This window comes from Typopeltis vanoorti, chromosome 12, assembly GCF_054136105.1.
Source record: "Typopeltis vanoorti isolate ZY-2024b chromosome 12, IOZ_Tvanoo_1.0, whole genome shotgun sequence".
Taxonomy (NCBI): domain Eukaryota; kingdom Metazoa; phylum Arthropoda; class Arachnida; order Uropygi; family Thelyphonidae; genus Typopeltis; species Typopeltis vanoorti.
Window position 1 is genome coordinate 30,731,524 of NC_143560.1, and position 22,869 is coordinate 30,754,392.

A 22,869-nucleotide genomic window follows, 5' to 3' on the forward strand; every position below is an offset into this window, starting at 1 on the left:
TTCTTAAGGAAGTCTGTTTTCTTTATCTATCTAGGTCTGTTCAGAAAGTATCTGGATTGAAATGATTGTGTAAAGTAAGATAATGAAGGGAATTCCGAGTTTATGATCAATTGAAAGGATGGGGGGGGGGGGAATAATAACGAAATTCGTTGTTTAGAATGTGTTGTTGCATTAAATCTGTGGTCTGTGAAGTTTTTTTTTTTTTTTTTTTTTTTTTTTTTTTTGAGACTTGTAAACCAACGAAAAGTCTAGATGGCTATAGAAAATGCAGACGTTGCTGTGCAGTTTGGGGGTTTCTATTTTTTTATTTTATTTATTTATTTTTTTGGACAAAAAGCAAAACGTTTTTGCTGGAAAAGCTCCAGTACATTCTCATATCTTCGGTTACAATTCACTTGCACGAGCCAAAGAAAATTGTGACTTCTTGTGTTACATACACTTCATCCATCTGTCATTTAAAACTGAACATGGTCGTTCAGAACGCTGATAAACCTAGAAATGACGTTTGCTTCCATAACACTAGACTGTCCAAAGAAATACCATTATAACTGTTCGATTCTAGTTGACGACTAAAGAAAATTTTTTCTAAGCTTGTCTTTTCTAGGCACGGAAACTTTAATCCTTCTCAAAAATTGGACCACACTACTCACATTATTACAGATAATAATACAAGCGTATTCCTGTTTGTATTAGGGTTACAAAATGGCGGCAGTTATTGTCGTACTATTTCTCCCACAAATACCTTGTTTCATTAATAGGTTGATGTTACTAACAGTGAGTGCTAAAGAATGGAAACTGGCTGCCCATTTGTTTTCAAAAAGTTAACTAATGGAGTTCTGTCTATCCCCTTTCGGAATAAAGATGTTAAATTCTTTTATTTTCCTATTTAATTAAAGAAATTGCTCAAACATTTGTGTACTTTTCACAGCATATCTGCGTTTGCTTCCTTCAGACAGCCCAAATATTGTGATGAAACAAAACATGTCATCTTTATTGACCATTGACAGACAGTACACAGTAACCAAAAACTTATCGCTTGTCCACTCTTCCGCAGCCATATTCTGTTTTTAAATAATAATAATAATAATAATAATAATAATAATAATAATAATAATAATAATAACAACAACACTGTAAGTACAGTGTATACGTGTTTGGATAAAATATCAAAATTATGGTAAAAATTAAAAAAAAAATTAAACATGAAAAAATATTGCTTATTATCGATAAAATTATACAGTTTCGTATAATTCAAAATTACTTAAAAATAAAATCCATAATGGAATTACAATTTTTGGACATTAAAATTAAATCCTTTGTAATGTCGAAATATTTAAAGAGACGGAGTAAACACGATAAGCACTACGAACACTCTACTACTGGCACAAGCTGCATATAAACAACAGTGGAACTGCGCCATGGACAGTGCCGCATTACGCTAATAGCGTGCATCTCACTATGACGTGCATATGTTTGAGCGCGTAGCAAATCTAGCAATATGGCACTGTGGTAAACACAGTGCTGCTAGCGTCCTTCGCCTTCCTAAGCGCTATAAGATGGATTTTATTATTTTTTATACAAAATAAGAGAATTGTATAGGATTGTTGATGATAAAATTAAATATTACAAGCAAATATAAATAAATTAATAAATATATTTATATAGCGAGAAAAATTGGGGATGCTGCAGTTTTGCAGTGCCTATGCACGAACCTTCCTGTTTTCTATAGTACATAATTACGAATATACACTAAAAACATGCTAACTATATATAAATTTAATTTCATAGGACAAAATAAAAAGGTAAATTAGAGTAATTAACCATTATAAGATTATTCCAAAAAAAAAAGTATAGGTCTGTTTTTATAATTTATACAATATTATGAGACATTTGCAAATGTGACATGAATGATCATTTCCCCGCTTTTTTTTTTAAATGTATGTTATGAAACTCTCACCACACATGAAACTTAGAATTAGGAAATCAAAATTTTTCAAAACTGAATATTTAATTATTGAAATAAATGACAGAATAAAGATGGGCATAAATCACACATTCTCATCCACGGCGATAAAAATGTTTTATCCATAACAAAATTTTATGGATGCTTTTTAAAAGACTTTAAATTATTGCCTTGAAAAATTCCAAACTCATCATCGAATAGTTGAGTAGTTACTGTTGTTGGGATCATGAGAAACGCTCTTTCATTAGACCTTATCAAGAACATTCATCGGATCTCCTTCAAGATCTCACAGCACTACACTGCAGTTTCGAAATATGATAATTACGTCTTGAAGGACTCAGCAATTTTCTGTTGCTGAGACCTGCTCGTCCCGTAATCCATTGTAGTTGCTAATTTCAAGTTATTCGATTTATTTTATTTTGTTTTCTTTTATATTTTATTTTATTTTTATTATTTTTTGCCTTCTGTAGCTTTCCATCGTCAAAGTTAACGTCATGAAAATGTGATGAATTTTTTATTTAAAAAAAAAAAAAACACGATAAAGGTATAACATAGTCAAGGCCGTATTTATGCACGGACGCACGAGGCTCCGTGCCTCGTGCGCCTGTGCATAAACTGGAGCCCCCGAAAATATAAGGCCAATTTAAGGGACCCAAACAATGACAGAGGATCCCGGAGCACTCTAGCGCCTCGGACCCTGCCCTTCTCGGAAAAATTGTAAATACGGCACTGAACATAGTTAACATTCTTTTAGCTTTATAACCATTGAACTGAAATGTATATCTGAGGTTTTTTCGTTATTTTCTTTTCCTTTTTTTTAAACATTTAAGTTCAGAAACTCACCACCCTTAAACAATGATTATATTTTCCGAAATGCATATGTGTCTGTGTGAGTGTGTGTTGCGTGCGCGTTAGCAAAGCAATTACCTACAATACTGTATATATATATGTTAAAGATACCAAGCTATTTTAAACCTGGTTTTACTCCATTTCCCAAGTAAGCAAACAGACAAGTAAGTCAAGTTTGCGCCTGCACGTAATGCAAGTCTAACTGACCCTGCAGGTAGTGCAAGACCAATGTAACTCATGGTAAAAGTAGAATAAGCTCTGATCACTAATCTTAGTATTTACCCATAATGCAAAGCACATCTCCTGGAGGAGATATATGATGCTTTGTATTAAAGGCAAGGGGCCACTACCCAGACCGGTTTCGACCTTTATTGAGGTCTCGTCAGTGGGAGCCAGGCTAGAAATATCAAGATTTTAGTAATACAGAGCTTATAAGTATTTTACCAGAACAAGTTACCATAAGGCGTTTTAACCTTATTAAATAAAAATTATTTACCATGAGTTACATTGGTCTTGCACTACCTGCAGGGTCAGTTAGACTTGTATTACGTGCAGGCGCAAACTTGACTTATTTGTCTGTTTGCTTACTTGGGAAATGGAGTAAAACCAGTTTTAAAATAGCTTGGTATCTTTAACATTTATTATATCCTGTGTGTGTGTGTGTGTGTGTGTGTGTGTGTGTGTGTGTGTGTGTGTGTGTGTGTGTGTGTGTGTGTGTGTGTGTATTGCTTTCAAGCAGGGCCGGCTGGTGGCGTGTGCGAAGTGTGCAATATATACAGGCGCCGCAGAAGAAAAGGCGCCTAAAAGATGTCAAAAAATATAAGATAAGAGTTTGAACGAACAACGAATGGTCCATATAATTATGAATGTACGTCGTCTTCCGTTCGGGCCCCTTCAGATCTTCCCGGAAACGAACAAATAAATTCTGCAATTGTATCCTGGACCCGATTATATCACTGTCATTTTTGCTTAAAATTTACGAAAATATACCCAAAACAGTTCTTCTTTATTTTTTGATGGATCATAAATCAACTTACGATTAATTGTTGAGTTCCGTGTAAGGGCCGTATCCTAATTTTAATCGGATCGGAAGCATGTGGTCAGGCCCCCTAAAAGTCGGCTTACTACTGATAACTCATTCTTCTCGAAATTCGAGCCCGTTATTAGTGGACTGTTAGGGCGACGTCAGCGACACAAAATAATCGGCGAACTCTCGAGTCCAATGCGAAACATTCTTGATTCTCTTATCTATTTTCGTTGAATCTTCAAGATTCGTTTATTTATTAATACAAAATTAATGTAAAGAATATTTGAATAAATCTCTTAGCTTTATATTACTATTTCATATTATTTTGAAAATTTATATAACTTGAAAAAAATTGTATAAGCAGGACTAATCCGTAGGTAACATTATACTGTAAAGCGGTTTCGTTTGTTTTTCATTTCCTGTTCGTTTATTTCACACTTTATTCAAAAAAAAAACCTTTTTTGGAAAGGCGCCGAACATTAATCGCACGCACAAGAAAAATACTATGCACCGGTCCTGGTTGCAGGTAATTACTATACTAACATAGATCATTTAAAAAAGATTGAAAAGGAAACATTGTCTTTTTTTTAGTCATATTTTTCTTAACAGTATTCTTTATATTAGGAACACTATTATCAATAACTGGAGCCGGCATACACTGCATATATATATATATATATATATATGTGTGTGTGTCTGGCTTAATATTGTCACTAAAATGGTCTCCGATTGAAACTGAAATTAAAATGACTCGACAGTTTTTACTAGAGATTCTAAAGACTTAAATCCCATTGATCCAAAAGCCGAATTATCGGTATCATTTTGAGTGGTTTTGCCAGTAAAAATGGTCTGATTAAAATGAAAACTGAGTCGAGAAATGGAATTTCAGTAGGACTTCAAAATTAAAAAAAAAAAAAAAAAATTAAAAATTAAAAAATTTCTTAATATTAGTTCGCCCGCCGATTAGAGATCCTTCGACACTTCTGCGCATGCCATAAAAAGGAGAATTCATTCCGATAATAGAGTAATCAATCCGTATTGCGGGATGAGTTGTTTATTATTACACGTCGGAAAAATTAACGCCTGTTTTATGATCATTGTAGTTAACTATGTTGCGTGTATAGCAGTTGGAAAATTTTACCTATAAAGCACGGGATTTCGCGTGTTGGCGACCAATTCGTACGTCTTTCATTTCTTACTCCCCTTCAGCATGAATCGACTATTCTTGGCAAGTTACGCATTTTCGTAAGGATCCCAAATATCCTATTTCAATAAAATAAATAAATAAATAATTATTTTCAAGAAGACCCAGCGTTTATAAAATAATACATAATAATTATAATAATTAATTAATACTAATTAATCATAACTAAATTGATATCTTTACTCAAATTTAAATTAAGATGATTTGTAGATTCGAATTAAGAGACACCAAATAATTCAATTTTCTTACGACAATCTTATCTAAATTTTCTTATGCAATGCTAGTTGGCACGGATTTTCCTAGAACCTTCGTTAAGACTTAACGAGTAGATTTATTGGTTTTGTTAAGCTTACACACGCACACTATCTGAAAATAAATCTCGTACCTGCTTTACGAGTTTGTTAAACTGTACTTTCTGCTTACATTTCTTCACTTTAAAAGCAGACGTATTTTTCTCTCTGATCACCGAGACGAAGTCACTTGGTCTAGACCATAGGTTCCCAAAGTGGGCGCTGAAGTCTAGCGGGGGCTATAGTGGGATCAGAAGCATTTGGGAGCGTTCAGGAGGTCTAGGGGTCGGTGGCTCTTTATAGAAGAAATTAATAATATATATTTAAAAATTAATTATTTTCGTGATTTTGCGATTAGATAATCATTTAAAATTTAAATATTGCATTTTAATTCATCTTTTGCCCATCTTACACGATCAATTTTTTTTATCAATTTTCTATTTCAATTATTTGATTAAATATGTATGAGTAAATATCGTATGCAATTCAAATACTGGATTTTGGTACTGCCACATAGTATCCGTCTAGAGTCTAGACGGTACTATGTGGCAGTACCAAAATCCAGTATTTGAGTTGCATACGATATTTACTCATACACAACAGCCTACAGAGTCAAATGAAATGCATCAAATATCTAACTTCCCCTTTATAGTAGTTATTATTGATGAAGATACCCAGCTAACAACTGGGTATTTTCTTTGAATCCGAGACTTATCGTAGTAAGCTCACACTAACCATTATTCGCAATATTCTTACCGCACTAAGGACTTTGAACAGTGTACACTTTTTAAAATAGTCGTTATAATTATTTTAATTCATTCTAAATAACGTTGAAATGTTGATTTTTACAGAATATTATATTTGAATGAAATATTATTGTTATATTTGGAAATTTTTTTCTTATGTTATCTAATGCGAGCTAACTATGTAATTTCAATACAAGCCAAAGGCAGTACAGTAACGAGGGTATGAAGCGCCAGTGGCAAGTGTCTAACTTGCGCTCTCTAACCCAAAAAGTTTCAAAAATTTAAATGTAACAAGTTAAATTTTACTAAATGCAATATGTTAAATACTCTATTAGCCCCATCACAATGAGTTGCAGTGTGTTGCAGAATTTGTGTGTCTAAAGCAGCGTATTGCCGAAATTTAATACAAAAGTTAATATAAAATACAAGTGTAGCTCAGTGGAAATGGCGCTTGCGTCCTCTGCGCTTGGTCGCTTGAAGTTAGACTTAAGTTCAAGTCTAGTCGCTGACTGGAGGAACATTTTCTAAGCCTTTCTTCGACCGATTCCCGAGTTAGTCGATCTCTGGCACGGGCAAGCGGGTTTTTCCTCCCGGAAACTCGGGTTTTTCGTCCCGTAAACTCAAGAAAATCGACCGTAGAACCCACATTATTTCAGACATTAAATATATTGTGTTAGGGATAGGGACCACGAGATGGCGGCACATTTGAGCCGTCTCTCTTCACTGTGTACCGCTTAATTAGTGATAGCCTTGGGCCATCTATCTCTGATTGGTACCAGTGGAGATTGAACTGCCCACTCAGTCTCCAAATGTTAGATAGGGCTAAATGGCCTCGCCTACTCCCGTATACGGGAATAAAAAGGCGTTAGCTGATTTTTTTTTTTTTTTTATAAAATAGCGGATTTTTATATTTATTTATTTTTAAAAAAAAAAAAAAAATCAGCTAACGCCTTTTTATTCCCGTATATACGGGAGTAGGCGAGGCCCTTTAGCCCTATCTAACTTTTGGAGACTGAGTGGGCAGTTCAATCTCCACTGGTACCCAATCAGAGACAGATGGCCCAAGGCTATCACTAATTAAGCGGTACGCAGTGAAGAGAGACGGCTCAAATGTGCCGCCATCTCGTGGTCTCTAACCCTAACACAATATATTTAATGTCTGAAATAATGTGGGTTCTACGGTCGATTTTCTTGAGTTTACGGGACGAAAAACCCGAGTTTCCGGGAGGAAAAACCCGCTTGCCCGTGCCAGAGATCGACTAACTCGGGAACCGGTTTTATTTTATTATTATTTTTTTTTTTTTTTACGAGCCTGTGTAGCTCAGTAGAAGTGGCGTTTGCACTCTTACAGCGCTTGACAGCACGACAAAAGGAGTTCGAATATAGTAGCTGACTAGAGGAACTTTTTCCTAAGCCTTTTCTCGACCGGTTCCAGAGTTAGTCGATCTCTGGCATGGGCTAGCTGGTTTTTCCTCCCGTAAACACAGGAAAATCGGCCGTCGAACCCACACTATTTTCAGACATTAAATATATTGTGTTAGGGTTAGGGACCACCAGATGGCGGCACTTACTAGCTGCTGCCTTCACTGCGTGCCCATTAATTAGTGATAGCCTTGGGCCAGCTATCTCTGATTGGCTACCAGTGGAGATTGAACTGCCCACTCAGTCTCCAAAAAGTTAGATAGGGCTTAAAAACGGCCTCGCCTACTCCCTATATGCGGGAATTAAAAGGCGTTAGCTGATTTTTTTTTTTTTTTACATTTTGTGCCCTAAACCTAGTTTCGCCATAGTGAGCTCCTCTTTCGCCAACGCCCTCGTTAAGGCACTGGCCAAAGATGCCTAAAAATCAAATCTAAGAGTGACTGAAACATTTACTACACACAGAGATTCTTGAAGCACTGTCATCCCCCCCCTACACAGAAAAACTGATAAACTGATTCTTAGTGACATATCCAGTTATATTATATTCTGAGTTGTTTTGTTTCTCCCACGAAAAACTTATTTTACTAAACGAACTTAAAAAAAGCACTGCCAATCGTTTTATATATCATTATAAATAACTAGATAATTAAAAATGAAACATTTCCCACTCTATAAATAATTAAAAATAACTCCTCTAGTCTTTTATTTTCAAAGGGAGTGCGCAAAGCTGCTTTAATCCTCAATAATCTTTTGAAGATAGCTAGGCAGCTGGTTGCCTCCCTTCAACCATCACTTGAGTCTGTGAATGAACCAACATATTGAATAACAAGCCAATTCTGAAAACACACCCCAACTCAACATCACCAGAGTTAAAGATCGGTACTACTAACATAAGAAGCCTGAATGGCAAAGAAATGGAGCTAGCTGAGGAATTGGATAAGTACCAGATCGACATAATAGGGGTGACTGAAACAAAAAAGACAAAAACTGGTGAGATCTTTCTGAGCAATAAATACAAAATGTTATATTCAGGCAATGACAATTAAGGAAAAGAAGGAGTAGCCATAGTATTCAACACTAAATATGAGGCTAATCTTCTTGAATGGCAGACAGTCTCAAGTAGAGGGATGTGGGCAAATACGAGAATGGGGAACTGGACAATGAGACTCATTTGTGCCTTTGGTCCCACAGAAGGTTCTACTAAGGTAGAAGTGGAGGAATTTTTTGATGCTTTAGAAAAAGCAACTGACACAATGAAAAAGGAAAAGTTGGTCCTTGTTGGGGATCTAAATAGCAGAGTAGGAAATGATTGTGAGACATACAAAAATATTTTGGGAAAATTTGGAGAAAAGAGCAAAGCTAATAATAATGGCGAATATCTGTTGGATTTCTGCTCAGGATTATGGACTGGTTATTACTAACACCATGTTCCAACATAAAAATGTGCACAAATTCACATGGAGAGAAGAGGCTAGGAATAAGAAAAGTCTCATTGACTATGTTATTGTTGATAGTGATGTTTTCTCCCTGGTGCAGGACACCAGAGCATACAGAGGATTTGAAATTGGAAGTGATCACTATTTAGTCTTAATCAGGATAAAATTGAATTTCATATTGAAAAGTTTTAAAGCGAATAAAAGTTGAGCAGCTCTCAGATGTGAACTGTAGACTAAAATACACAAAGATTATTGAAGAAAAAATGAAAGAGTTTGAGAACAGGAACCAAACCTTGGAGATTCAGTGGCAAACCTTGAAGAAAATCCTGATTGATTCAGCCAGAGAGGCATGTGGTGAAGTTGTCTGCAAGGATAGAAAAATTAGACGCCTCTTTAACTTCCTGTGTTCACCATGGACACAGGAAGTTAAAGAAGCACGTCATATTGAGATGCGAGCTACTAGCGTAATGCGGCACTGTACGTCGCGCACTTCCACTGTTGTTTATATGCAGTTTGCGCCAGTAGTAGTGTTCGTAGTGCTTATCGTGTTTACTCCGTCTCTTTAAATATTTGGACATTACAATTAAAGACATAACATTTGTTAATAGTTTTTATTTTAGAACATTATTGGGGGTTATGATAATGGATTTTATTTTTAAGTAATTTTGAATTATAATAAACTATAATTTTATCGATAATAAGCAATATTTTTTATGTTTAATTTTTGTTTTAATTTTTACCATGATTTTGATATTTTATCCAAACACGTATACACTGTACCTACAGTGTGTATGCATATTTCGAAAGCTGCAGCAACCCCACGGTTTCAAACCACGAGCCCCTACTGTCCCTGACGTCTGTCCACGGAACGGGTCTTTGGACTCAAGGTTAAGAATCGAGAATGCGATTTCGCTCACTGAAATAGTTTTACCCCCCCCCCCAAAAAAAATATATATATAAAATAATTTTACATACTGTGATAGCTTTTATTGCAGTATTGCATATTGACTTTGGACGATATGTAAGTCAGAACCCCATATGTTTATTATTATTTATTAATATATAAATAAAAATAAATCAGCTAACGCCATTTTATTCCCGTATACGGGAGTAGGCGAGGCCATTTAGCCCTATCTAACTTTTGGAGACTGAGTGGGCAGTTCAATCTCCACTGGTACCCAATCAGAGACAGATGGCCCAAGGCTATCACTAATTAAGCGGTACGCAGTGAAGAGAGACGGCTCAAATGTGCCGCCATCTCGTGGTTCCTAACCCTAACACAATATTTTTAATGTCTGAAATAATGTGGGTTCTACGGTCGATTTTCTTGAGTTTACAGGACGAAAAACCCGAGCTTCCGGGAGGAAAAACCTGCTTGCCCGTGCCAGAGATCGACTAACTCGGGAACCGGTCGAAAAAATGCTTAGAAAAATTTCCTCCAGTCGCCGACTAGACTCGAAACCAAGTCTTCCTTCGTGCGGCCAAGCGCGGCGGTGTGCAAACGCCACATCCGCTGAGCTACACAGGCATTATTTATTAATAAACTAGTTAAACTTAATTAGAAGCTGTGGTTCGTTCTTGATCTTAGGTGGGTCGTTCTCCAAGAGATAATTTCTTAAAATAAAAAGAAAAAAAAATCAAAATAACCTGCTCTTGCAGAAGTTTTGCATGTTCTCTTAATACGAATAATCAATGGTTAATTGATCTTGTAGAAAGGAAAATTTCTACAAGATCTTTGTTCAGTAATGCACTACATTATAAGTGCTGCATATACAAGCAGTCCGCTATTCATGGGTGCTTTCGATTGCATTAACAACTGTAGCGGTAGCAATTAAAGGCTCTTTAATATTCATAAAAACAATTTCCCTTATCCAAAGCCAGCGGCAACTTCCTAATGATATTAGTAGAGTCGGCGGCTAATGCATCAGGTGGAATAAATACAACTTGAATCTTTGAAACAGGGGACAATTGAAGATTTTTAGATGGACCGGTACTGTTGTCAACAGTTGCTGTCCAAGTTATTCCTCCTCAAAAGAGCCTCCTTTCTTTCTCTGCTAAGAATGCAGACTGATCAGCAGGATGTGTCTTCATAATGTGGTATTCATTACCTCCTTAGCTCAGTCAGTATAGACGAAACAGTTTGGTCGGAAAGACCTGGGTTCAATTCCCGTCTCTTTCGACGAAAGGTGAGTTAGCCGGTCTCATACGGTGGTAGGGGATTTTTTCACCCCGAAACTCGGGTTTTTCGTCCCCCACAACGAGAAAACCGTCCCCGTAAACACACACATATTATAGTCAGGAATACTTAAGACCCAGCCATAGGTCTGATTCGTCAGCTATGCCGGTCCCGAGCCCGGTTAAAAATAGGGGAAAGGCTAAGATGGTGCCGTACCTCCCCGTAAAAGGGGCTCACGGCCGTTGAATCATCATACAAAATAAAATAATAATAAAAATTCGTGTTCTTTTCTGCTTCTTTCATAGAGTCTAGTAGACGTGCTACAATTAGTCAATTAACTGTGAGGGTGTGTTTCCGAATTTATTAAGTATGAGACCAGTGGGGGCCGGTGAAATTTTTAAGTGGGGGTGCTGCATATACAAAATAAGAAAAAATAATTCATTTTTTCTTAATCAGTAACTAGTTTATTAATAAATAAATTTACATATTACAAAAATTGCTTTATTAAAAACATTTCACTCTCACTACGCGCGCGCGCGCGCGCGCGCGCGCACACACACACACACACACACCGATAATAAAAGTTTCGTACATAGAAATAACGCGTGCAAGCATACAATATATCGTAAGCGACACTGCTGCACGAGCAGTGTCGGTTTCGACATTCACTGTGTTAGATCGCACTGCATTTGTTTCGTGTAACGATAATCGAGAAAATATAATTATTTTCATATTTTCAACAGTGACTCTCGTCATAATTCAGCCTTGTATTTATAATAAATAAATAATTATATGTTATTTTAACAGAATAAAATAAGATTTACCAAAAATATTTCACCCTCACCACGAACACACACCAATAATGAAAGTTTCGTATCTCACAGAAACAACGCGCGCAAGCCTACAATTTATCTGTAGCGACACTGCTCCACGAGCAGTGTCAGATTCACTTGTTACGTGCAGTGACAAGTGCAAGCGAATATCGGCGAGTCTAGCCGCAACTGACCGAACGTGATAATTCCGACACTGCGTTAGATCGCGGTGCACTTGTTTCGTAATCTAAAGCGTTAATCGAACAATTCCAATGATTAACTATTCAATCACTGTCGAAACATAAGCTGCAACCTGTAACATGTTGTATTGCATTTATATAATGTTGTAAGCATTGGTATTATTTATAAACACAACAAAATTTAATTTTTTTGTTTTTTTCCTTGGGGATGCTGCAGTTTCGCAGTGCATATGTACAAGACACCCTTGTATGAGACAATATCCCGAATGTGACCACCAACCTACTTAGTAGAGATCTTAAATAGAGTGGCTTAGTCTCTAGAGCAGAAATACGTCATTCACACAGGGTTTGATTTCCTGTTTTTTTTTTTTTTTTGAATCTTACTTATGAATGGTCGTAAGGTGATGTAAATCACATGAGAATCCTGCTCAAGAGTCCAAACATGGAACTTCAAGCCTTTTTTCGGCCTCCACTAACCATGATGGTGGTCTTTACTCATTTACTGTTTTCCAATCCAACTTCCAAGCCTGCTGGATTGGAAAACGGTTACACTATTCACCCGTTCAACCATGCCGGGAAATAATAGTTAGTTAATAGTTATCATAGTCTGCAAACCTTTTAGAGATCCATACAAGTAATCCTGAGATGTCCATGAATAAAGTCCGGGAAGTGTCGTAAATATAAAATTTCAAGAGTTTACATTTATAAATAAAAAAATATTCAAGAGAAAGGGTTTATTTAACAATTTTATCTTTATTATACAAGTAAAGAATTTTATTAATAAAAGCTTCCCCATTACTCCACGCCATATTGACTTTATTAATAATTTTACATTTCAATTGATATAGTGCTTAAACCATTTTCATAGCAAGTAAAAACAGTCATTGGTTGCTAACAATTTTCTCCTGTTTAAATAAGTTAACTTTCATTCTACCAGAGTACTGATAAAATTTAATATGTGCGTCTTTGTGTTACTGTTTTTTTAATAAATGGTTTGGTTTAATTCACGATAATTTAAGAGACACTGATGGATACCAAAATGCTCTCGGATAGGACTATACTGTCCACTATTTGTTGAAAGAGATGCTAATTGTCTTTCATAAATGCCTTGTAAGTTTCAACTAATTATATATCTTGAACACAGAGGCGCGCCGGCCATATGTGCAATGTGTGCGACGCACACAATCGCCAGGATAATAAAGGTGCCAAAGAGGAGGAAATACTTTTAAAAAAAACATATTTTTAAAGTGATTTTTTTTTGGAGGGGGGGGATAGGGACGCCAACTAAAGTTTTGCACACAGGTACCGGACACTACTGGCGCGCCCCTGCTTGAACAACTACTGCTGTAATAATACCCTGACATAAGACCTTGGATAACAGTGTCTTAAGACATCCCACTGCTGACGTAAACATGAAGCGAGTTTACTGCTAGTGCAGAAACATTAATTACGTCACAATGATGAAACTTTTTCCAGACAAAGTATGTAAACAAGATTACAGAAGACAGGATCCGTCATGCTGTCACCTGACTAAGAGCGGTTTCGAAAAGGGCTGCCATAGCAACCATTATCAATAAAAAGTAATAAGCTTGACATACGAAAGGATTTGTATTTCGAAGAATAATTTGCCCACAAATGTTTTACGACTTTTGGCCAGTCTCTCTTACTCTCTGAGCTACATGACGAAAAAAAAGTTTTTTTTTTTTTTTTTTTGCTTTGAGATAGTTATGACATCATACTGTTCAGTGATGACGACAATAGATTCATCTTGCGCATAATCAGTGCATATTGCTTCTATCGTTCGAAAGATATTGTTAATATATATTTTTCAATTGAAAGCATGCTAATTCAGGTCGATTACATAATTATGTAATCGACCTGAATTTGAACACTTAATGGTTATCCTATAAAAGCAGTTTATAAACTTTCACGAGGCGCGTTAATGCTTCCTAATTAGAAGTCCGATAAAGCCAAGTCCGGACTTCACGGAAGATGTCTTACAAATCGTGCTCGTGTGGCCTCGAACTACACACGAGCTATTCTTCGACACGAGTCCAATTTATTTGATGTTTTAATTTTCTGAATGTTTTCACATATCTTTGTGAATTGATTGTCTTCTCTTTGATCATCGTCACAGTGAATGACACATTAATGAGGGTCCAAACTGTCGTCACGATTTTGTGAAGAAAAGCATTGTCTTCCTTTGGTAACGCGGAAGCAATCGGCAACACATTTCCAGTCATCTTTCATTTGAACACTCGAGCGTAAAATTGTAGCTCCGTTTTGTAACTATTTCGTTGACTCATGCTAATCTAATGTCGAGTTTCACTCAGAGGCGTAGCCAGGGAGGGAGGGTCCGCCCCGGGCGGCACTTTGAACCTTTTTGAACTTTTGCAGTTAATTCTAAAATACAGTCTCGAGAACTCATTTCCAAATATTGTAATACTACTGAGAATTTTCCTCACAACTGCTGTAAGTATTACTAGTTGTGAGAGTTTTTCTAAATAAAACTGATTAAGAATTACCTACATCACTATGAAATAGACTTCGCCAATGTCATCGACGATTTTGCTAACAGAAAAGTAAGAAAAATAACATTTTAGAATGTTGAAATTAAAGTTTTACTTCAAAAATAAACATAGTGTTTTGATTTATTTCCCCATATGTACGTTGTTTTGACTTTTTGTAGTATTTTTGGTGTGTGTATATTGAGAACAGCGGCAAATTCAGGGACCGCCCCGGGGGGAAAAAGCTCTAGCTACACCACTGGTTTCACTGCTAGTGATCTCTAACTCACTGGCTGTTTTTCTTTGATTAATTACTCCGCTTTGTGCTTATGGAAATCGTCAACTGCAGATTTTAAGCTTTTTTCTCGATCAGTCATTAATGATAACTTCATCATAAAAACATTATATGCAGAACAATCACTACGTTCAAATTCAGATGCACAATGCAGACACTTCGTTAGCTTCTCTACCTCGACAAAATTTCTATTCGCATAGCTTCATCGCTAAAACATCAAGGTGGCTTGAAAATCTATCGTAGGACGGCTTGTAAACCACCTTTTTCATTCTTCCTGCAGCAATCCTTACATTGGCCACACTGGAAGGTATTACGAAGTTAGAAAAAGTAAACGTTGTAGCGTCGCTCACGAAGGCCATGATAAGTCAGACTTAACTACACGTTTCATCGGCTATGTACGATGGATTAGAACATAGCTTCATCCATGCTTGGGAGAAAATCCTCTCTCATATTTTAAAGAATCTAGTGTAGTCTAGCTCCATGTGAGCGATTACTGATATTGTACAATCAAGGACTGATTTTATACAAAGTATTGATTTTATACATGAACATTGCATAGCTTATATTCTTCGCTAGTGAAATTTGTCATTTATTCTATTTTTTTTACATTAAATCGCAGTTTTAATAAAACTTTTTTTAAAAACTTTTTTAAAACTTTTAAAAAAGTTTTTCATAAAGAAGTATTTCAAGTACTTTTGTATTCCTGCAGTGAAAATATCAGCAAGTAGTCTTATTTAATGTTTCAGCTGCAGCCCGTGTCATTCAGTTCCCTGAAAAAATTAGTGTGGTGCGGCATCGCAATTTTACTCTGGAATGCAATGTGAAAGGCTACCCTGTTCCATTTATATCTTGGTCAGTTGGTAAGTTGTGCATAATTTTTCATTTTTTTTTTTTAATAGTCATAATTATACCATTTTTTTTATTTCTTGGTTCTTTCTCTTTTGGTACTTAGAGATTTACAAATCTTTCTCCTGTAGAAAAGTATGACGAACAATACATTATAATACAGTAGAAAAATAATTGTATGTGCCGTAAAATAATAAGTAGACAGCTGTGTTGCAAAAATTATCGGAATTCAACAGCATGCTATTAATTTGCAATTTAAAAGTGTTGTTTTTATTGTGCTGCCATCTATCGGATGACAAATCAACCAAACATGAAATTTCAAGAAAAATCTAGAGATAAGCAGTATAGCGCTATTCTGATGTAAAGTTGTATCCAGTGATTTCATGTTCTGTGAGACTTTTTCACCTTCCTTACTTTTGTCGAAGTCTCAAAATATTTATTCTTATTGATAGCCTCACTTGTATTTAAAAAAATCTGAAAATAATGCCTTCACTGTCCCAAAACGTGATGGCTAAGAGCTCTGCACCTTACTATGAAAATTTTATTTATTTATTTTTTTTAAATCTGAGATTTACTCTATCATTCTTGAGATTGAAGCTTAGAACCGGGCTCGTAATACCACCCAAGTTTCATAATCAGTAGCAACACCTTTGAAAAATGAAAGGACTGCTTGCAGCAGACCTCCGAAAATTCCCAACAAATCTGGAGTGTTGAATCCTTCATCTTTCTCTCGAAGCCTTACCTTAAGGGAAAATTTTGATAGCCTTATAACTATCTTACGAATTCATCTTTCTCTGCTTTTCTTTTTCTTCCTCTTTTTTTTTTGTGTGGAGTGAATCCAATAGTCTAACCACATCTAGGCTAAACTTATATTATTATTATTATTATTAACATCAGACCTATATGGATTCACAGGCTCATCGTGGGAGGTACACACTATCATACACAAAGCTCATCCAACCGTTTTTAAACTAATTCAATGTCTCTACATTCACAACCCACCAAGGAAACGTATTCCACTCACCAACCACTCCCCCATGTAAAGAACCTTCTCCTCATCACACCCGTTTTATACAGTTTCCAGAGACGGCCCCTTGTTCTACTCCCCTCTCCCATTCTATGAAAAATCTCTTCCATGTCAACCTGATAACAACCCCTGACTAGCATGTCTCAATCATATCCCCCCCCTCTTCTGCCTATTCACCAGGCTCTGCAACTAACATTCTCTCAATCTATCCTCATACTCCACATTCCAAAGAGCACTGACCACCTTTGTGAATCTTCTCTGGACCCTTTCCAACATATCCTCACCATGAAAACCCGGTGACCAAATCTGTGCACAATATTGATTCATTAATCCATATGAGGCCTGATCCAGGCCTTATACAATGGAATCATAACCTCTCTATTTCTGCATGTCAGGGTCATCTGCATCATTGCCACTATTCGATGTGATGACTTCACAACTTGTGCAGTGTGGCTCCTGAGTTTCAGGTCCTTGTTCATCCCCTTTGAAGTTTCCCCACTAAGTGTATACTTTGCATCCCATCGTTGCTTACCAAACCTTACACCTTGCAACATTGAACTCTTTGTTCCACTTATCTGCCCATTCATGTAACCTATTCACTTCCTCCTGTAAGGCCATAACTTTCCCCTTGACCTTCATTGCTCTCCCCAATTTTGCGCATCTGCAAACAATTTCATATCAATCACCAGTTAAATCCACCCCAATATCAATGATATACAAACTGAACAACAATGGCCCCTTATTTGCTAATCTATCTGATATCGCCAATATCAATTGTTTATTTACTATCTAATTTCCATGGGTTTTCTTCTAATTTGATTAAGAATTCAACTCTCTCTCTCTCTCTCTCTCTCTCTCTCTCTCTCTCTCTCTCTCTCTCTCTCTCTCTCTCTCTCTCTCTCTCTCTCTCTCTCTCTCTCTATCAGAATATGCAATTTCCTCTTCATCTGCGCCAAGGCTATCATTTACAGTTTCTATCTTAAGCACATAAGAAATAACCAGCACCCATCCATCACTGAAACGGAACAAATCCCTCCTGTGTAGCCTACGTCAGAAACTACAAAGCAGGCTTTCATTGGAATTTGATTATTACAAAGAAGCAGGAACTGTCGCAAAATTCATAGAGGAGTGGAACCCAACTGGTACCCTGTTCTGGATTGCCGACGACAATACACTTCATCTGAAAAATAACTAAAAGTGATACTGAACTGTAATATTGACTCTTACTGAAAAGATAAATCCTGTCTACCACCAATGTATCTTTTTCCCCCTCATTTCCATTATATATCTATAAAGAAAATCCTTTTTTTCCCTCTGTAATATACATTCTTATAATATGTAAATAGTCCTTTTCCGTATATTTTATCAAATGAATAAAATAAAAAATATCTATCTATCTATCTCCCTCCCCGTATAGTATGTACATTGGAAGATAGGAAACAAAGAACACAAATTAAATATATTTTTACAGGAAAAAAGAATTCAAAACTATAAAATTGAGGATCTATGTGTAAGACAGTTTTATTAAATTTCATACGATAACAAGCATTAATTTTCGAATCCCCCCCCCCCCCCCCACACACACCATTCTGATTCACAAGCTTTTTTTTTTCCTTTCTCAGACTGAAAACCATAACCATGTCGAATTAAACTAAGCACTGATTTTGATTTTTATTTTTTTAACTTCTACTAATTAAGAATAATTTTGTTAAAAACAAAGTATTCCTTTTTTTTTTATTTTTATTGCAGTTGTTTTGATCATGATAAAGTATACCATTTCAATAAAGTAGCATTAATGCGGTGCATAATCAGAGCGGCCTTAACTCGACAGAATATTTGTAATTTGTTTTTGACCTAGTTTAAATATTACCGTTCAGGCCGTCAGGGATTTCGCAGTTCGTATCAACAACTAGCAGTTGTGAAACCGTTCGTTAACTAATGCCCTATTTATCTTACTTTCTGTTTCTTGCGTCACTCCAGTTTCCCGGATAAAAAAGATTAAATTACAGGTTCCCTTAATACACATGCTCGCCGATGTTTATATTTTGTGGTATGTGAAGCATGCATTTGTTTAGCTTTCCGTTTAGCGTAAAACAAAATGGAATTTAGGGTCCCCTTATACCGTACAAGTATATATTCTACTGATTTTTCATTCATTTATTGCAGATTTCAAGGAAATATAAATTCATCTGTAGATTTCACGAAATTTAATTTAGCGAGGCTTATATTCAGAGAAACTAATTTATTTATTAATTGTTGACAATTATCAGTTTTATTTATATAATTTTAATAAATTGTTATTTATTAACACTTTTGGCGTGCTCGAAGCTAAAAATGTTTTGTTAGTTTGTTTGTTTCCTTTTTTTTTCACCTTTTTTTTTCCCCCTAGTATATTTCTGAAGTTATATTAGCCTCGAACTCAGAATTTTTCGAAACAATTCATCTTTTCACTATGTTATAATATCTTCCTCATAGCTTAGGAAACAAATTTTCCAGTCAAGTATGTAGAACTTACTGTTGCTATGGGAACCTATTCGCATTGCGTAACGCCTTGATTCTTGTATATTTCAGCTACATGTCAATTTCACGGAAGTATTACGGTGTTCCGGTGTTGTTTTCATGGTAGAAATACACTTGCGAAACTTGGAAACTTTTGACTTTGTTCTTTGTTAACGATGCTAAAAATCGAATTAAAATTTTCTTTATAAACATTAAAGCTGTTCGTTTACTCTGTTCTATCATGATCATTATCAAAGCTTCTCTTAATGCATGCGCTATTATTTTGCCACCATTTATTGAAGTGAAATTAGAATTTCAGATATGAGTATGAAGGTCGATCTCTTTTCCAAAGAATACAAAATGTTTCTATGGTAATTACTGTGCGCAAAGGTTTGGAAACTTATAATATATTAGTTTCATGTCTGAATTAAGGATTAGGATAATATAGCCTGAAAACCAAATACAATACTCTTTATTTATTTATTTTTAATAACCGAATGTTTATTTACCTCCTAAGTTCTTCCTGTCTAAATTGCAAAAACAATACATTTGTTTGAAATTATCCTTTAAAACTGATTGGTCCACCTCTTCTCAGAATATTGGAGAAAGGGGAAAACATCTCTTTCCCAAATTATCTGGAACTTTTTTTTTTTTGTCTCCTATACACACTGCATCTCTGTAGTTTGCATGTTGCCATTTATTATATCTTCTCCGTTCATAGCGCTACATCACGCTGACATTGCATAGTAGCTCTTTTCCTTCTTATTTGTATTCTGATAGCAAGTTTTGTTTTCGTAATTAGTGCAATATTTCTAGTTTTGCATTAGAAAGTAGCTTAATCTTGGTCTTCCACTATTTCAATCTTTACATCATTAAAGGTAGAACTGCAAAATGTATTCTTCTACCCTTGTTGAATTCAATGAACTGAATTTGCTGAACGAGTGAATTTATTGTTTTTTTTTTTATTTAGTTGTTTTTTTTTTTCTTTTTCTGGACGATGAAAGTTGTTCGTTATTTCTATGGATAGATGATGAGAATCGAGATGAAGAGTTCTCTCTCGATGGTTTTCTTTCGAAGTGTTTATGCACGTGCAAATTCAGGTTTAAGAATAGTAGGATTTCACGATACTACGCATCTACACACACACACACACACACACACACACACACACACACACACACACACACACACACACACACACACACACACACACACACACACACACACACACACACACACACACACACACACAATTTTCGTAAAAAGATAGTGTGTGTGGGGGGGGTAAATTCTTATACATCAGCAATTCACTCCAGAATGAGTGAATCTACCACTTTTTTTGGTTTTGTTTTTTTACCATAGATGGCATCCGGAGATGTTGTTAGTCGTTTTCCTTCATAGAAAATAAATAAATAAATATCTCGAATATTTTGATAAGCCCTTATATATACGCAATTAGTTTGATAAGCCCTTATATATACGCAACTTTAATCTCATTAATGTCTAATGCGCGTATGTGTTGTTTCAGTCCATTCAGTGCAATTTAGAAATTTAACCACTGTCCTGGCCGTAGTTCGTTATTTTGATAGTAAGAAGGGAGATTAAGATAAAAATAAAAGTAGGTTCCTCATTATTGCAGGGTCTCGTAAAGTTAACTTCATTCATTGAGTTCGGGGAAACTGATTGGTCAATGACTTTTAATATGTCGATGATTTGAATGGGACCATTATTACTTCTATTAGAGTAATGTATCTATTTTTTTAGTATAAAACAAACGTGTTGTATAATAACCAAACTAGAATTTGCTGCAAGACCACTATTTAGATCCGCCAACACCCTACCCCGCAATCATCACAAGATATTGGGGTACTGACGGATGAAGAACCGTCTACTCCTGTGGTGTAGATAAGAAGTCAGGATGTCTTCGTCATCATCAGCCGGAAGTATTTATGAAGTACTTAGCCAATCTCAAATGATCAAGCACAAAGAAATAAATGATCTTTATTAGATATTTGAATTCTGAACGACAATCTGAACTGACTGAATTTCGTTTTCAACAACAGGAGGTATTAGATCCAAAGAAAATAAAAATTATGTTTTTAAAATAGATTTTTTGAGACCCTGTTATTGTCATCGTGTAGAATGATGGTCTTTTTATAAAAAAAAACGATTGAAATTCTTGATATTAACGATTATCTCTTGTTTGTAAACCCTTCCAAAACTAATTTAAAAGCATTTGTTGTGCAATATTCATGCAAAGGACACGTTTCTTACGTAAATAACAATAAAATGTTACTTGTAAGAATAAATACGGAAAAAGATAAGGTAAAATTGAGTTCGATAAAAGTTTAGGCAGCTTCATGATGACTAAACACATTTAAATCTCCCGAGTGACATCGACTTAGAAAAGAATAAGAATTCCTTAAATATCAACGATTTCAAGTTATTATTATTTTATATAATAAAATATGCACGTAGAAAAAGATGATATTATATTAGGGCGTTAAAATAAAAATAAAAAACTGATAATTAATTTTCATAATTCCCCAAAAATACAATAAAATAAATAAATAAAAGTATACGTGCGCAAGGTGAACAAGCAACGAATTTCGCCAGTCATTACAGAACGAAATAACAATTTTTTGTGATAATAAATTGTTCATTTATGAATCGCCATTTTTTTTAATCTCAATTCAACTGAAAAATCTAAGACTTATTTGTTTTTTATGCATTTTTCTTTTAATGTATGAAAACAGTAAATATTACAAAAGATAAAAAGCCAAGAATCGTGCGGTTTCTATTATAAGTTTTACTTTGAAAAAAAAAAAAAAAAAAAAACGTTTTATTTATTATAAATAACGTTTTGCCACAAATGAAATCATTTTCAAGTTTTATATAAATGGGCGCTGAAGAAAGCGTAATCCATGGATTTAAAATGACAAACAACAAAATTAAGCCTTAGTTACAATAGGATACGACTACATTTCTAGTAGAAACTGCAAGAGGTTCTGGTTGGTTGGTTTTACATAAAACAGCGGTATTTATCTATTCATGCTGAAGTCAGAATTTCAGTTGGCTTATTCACTGTTGTACATTGTTCGAATCTTTCAGTATTTATTTATCGTTGCTGTTGCGTGTTTACGTTCATAATGGAGTTTTTCACCACTAGAGTCACCTATACTTATTATTTATTTATTTATTTTACATCGTTGTAGTCCGCGCGGTTAGCTTAGTGGCTGAGCGCTTTCAACCCTATGCCTGGGTTCGATTCCAGTCGTCGGCGCGAGGAGCTTAAGGATGTTTCTCGGGCATAGCCAAGTTAGCCGGTCTTGGGTGTGGACAGCAGGGTTTTTCTCCCCAGTTTATCTAGGATTTTCCCTCTCGCAAGCAGGCAAAAACCAGCCCCGTGAACACACGCAGCTACAGACATAGGACGCACCCGGAAGCATAGGGCTAGCCACCTTATCCTCGGGACGGGTACGGCTTAGAAAGGCTAAGGCTAGCTTCGTAAGAGGCCACTAGGCCTAATACCTGAAGGGAACAAGAAGACATCGTTGTATTTGCCGCTCG

The 22,869-nt window shown here is 35.6% G+C and overlaps 1 protein-coding gene across 3 annotated transcripts in view; it reads left to right on the forward strand.

Moving 5' to 3' along the window:
• The window catches only part of LOC150100660 (neuroplastin-like), a 168,698-nt gene that overhangs the window by 30,002 nt on the left and 115,827 nt on the right, over positions 1 to 22,869 (forward strand). For all 3 annotated transcript variants that reach the window (XM_090401136.1, XM_090401135.1, XM_090401134.1), the window contains exon 5: positions 15,674 to 15,787. In XM_090401136.1, the coding sequence (XP_090257262.1) occupies positions 15,674 to 15,787 (114 nt within the window). The remainder of the gene's footprint in view (positions 1 to 15,673; positions 15,788 to 22,869) is intronic.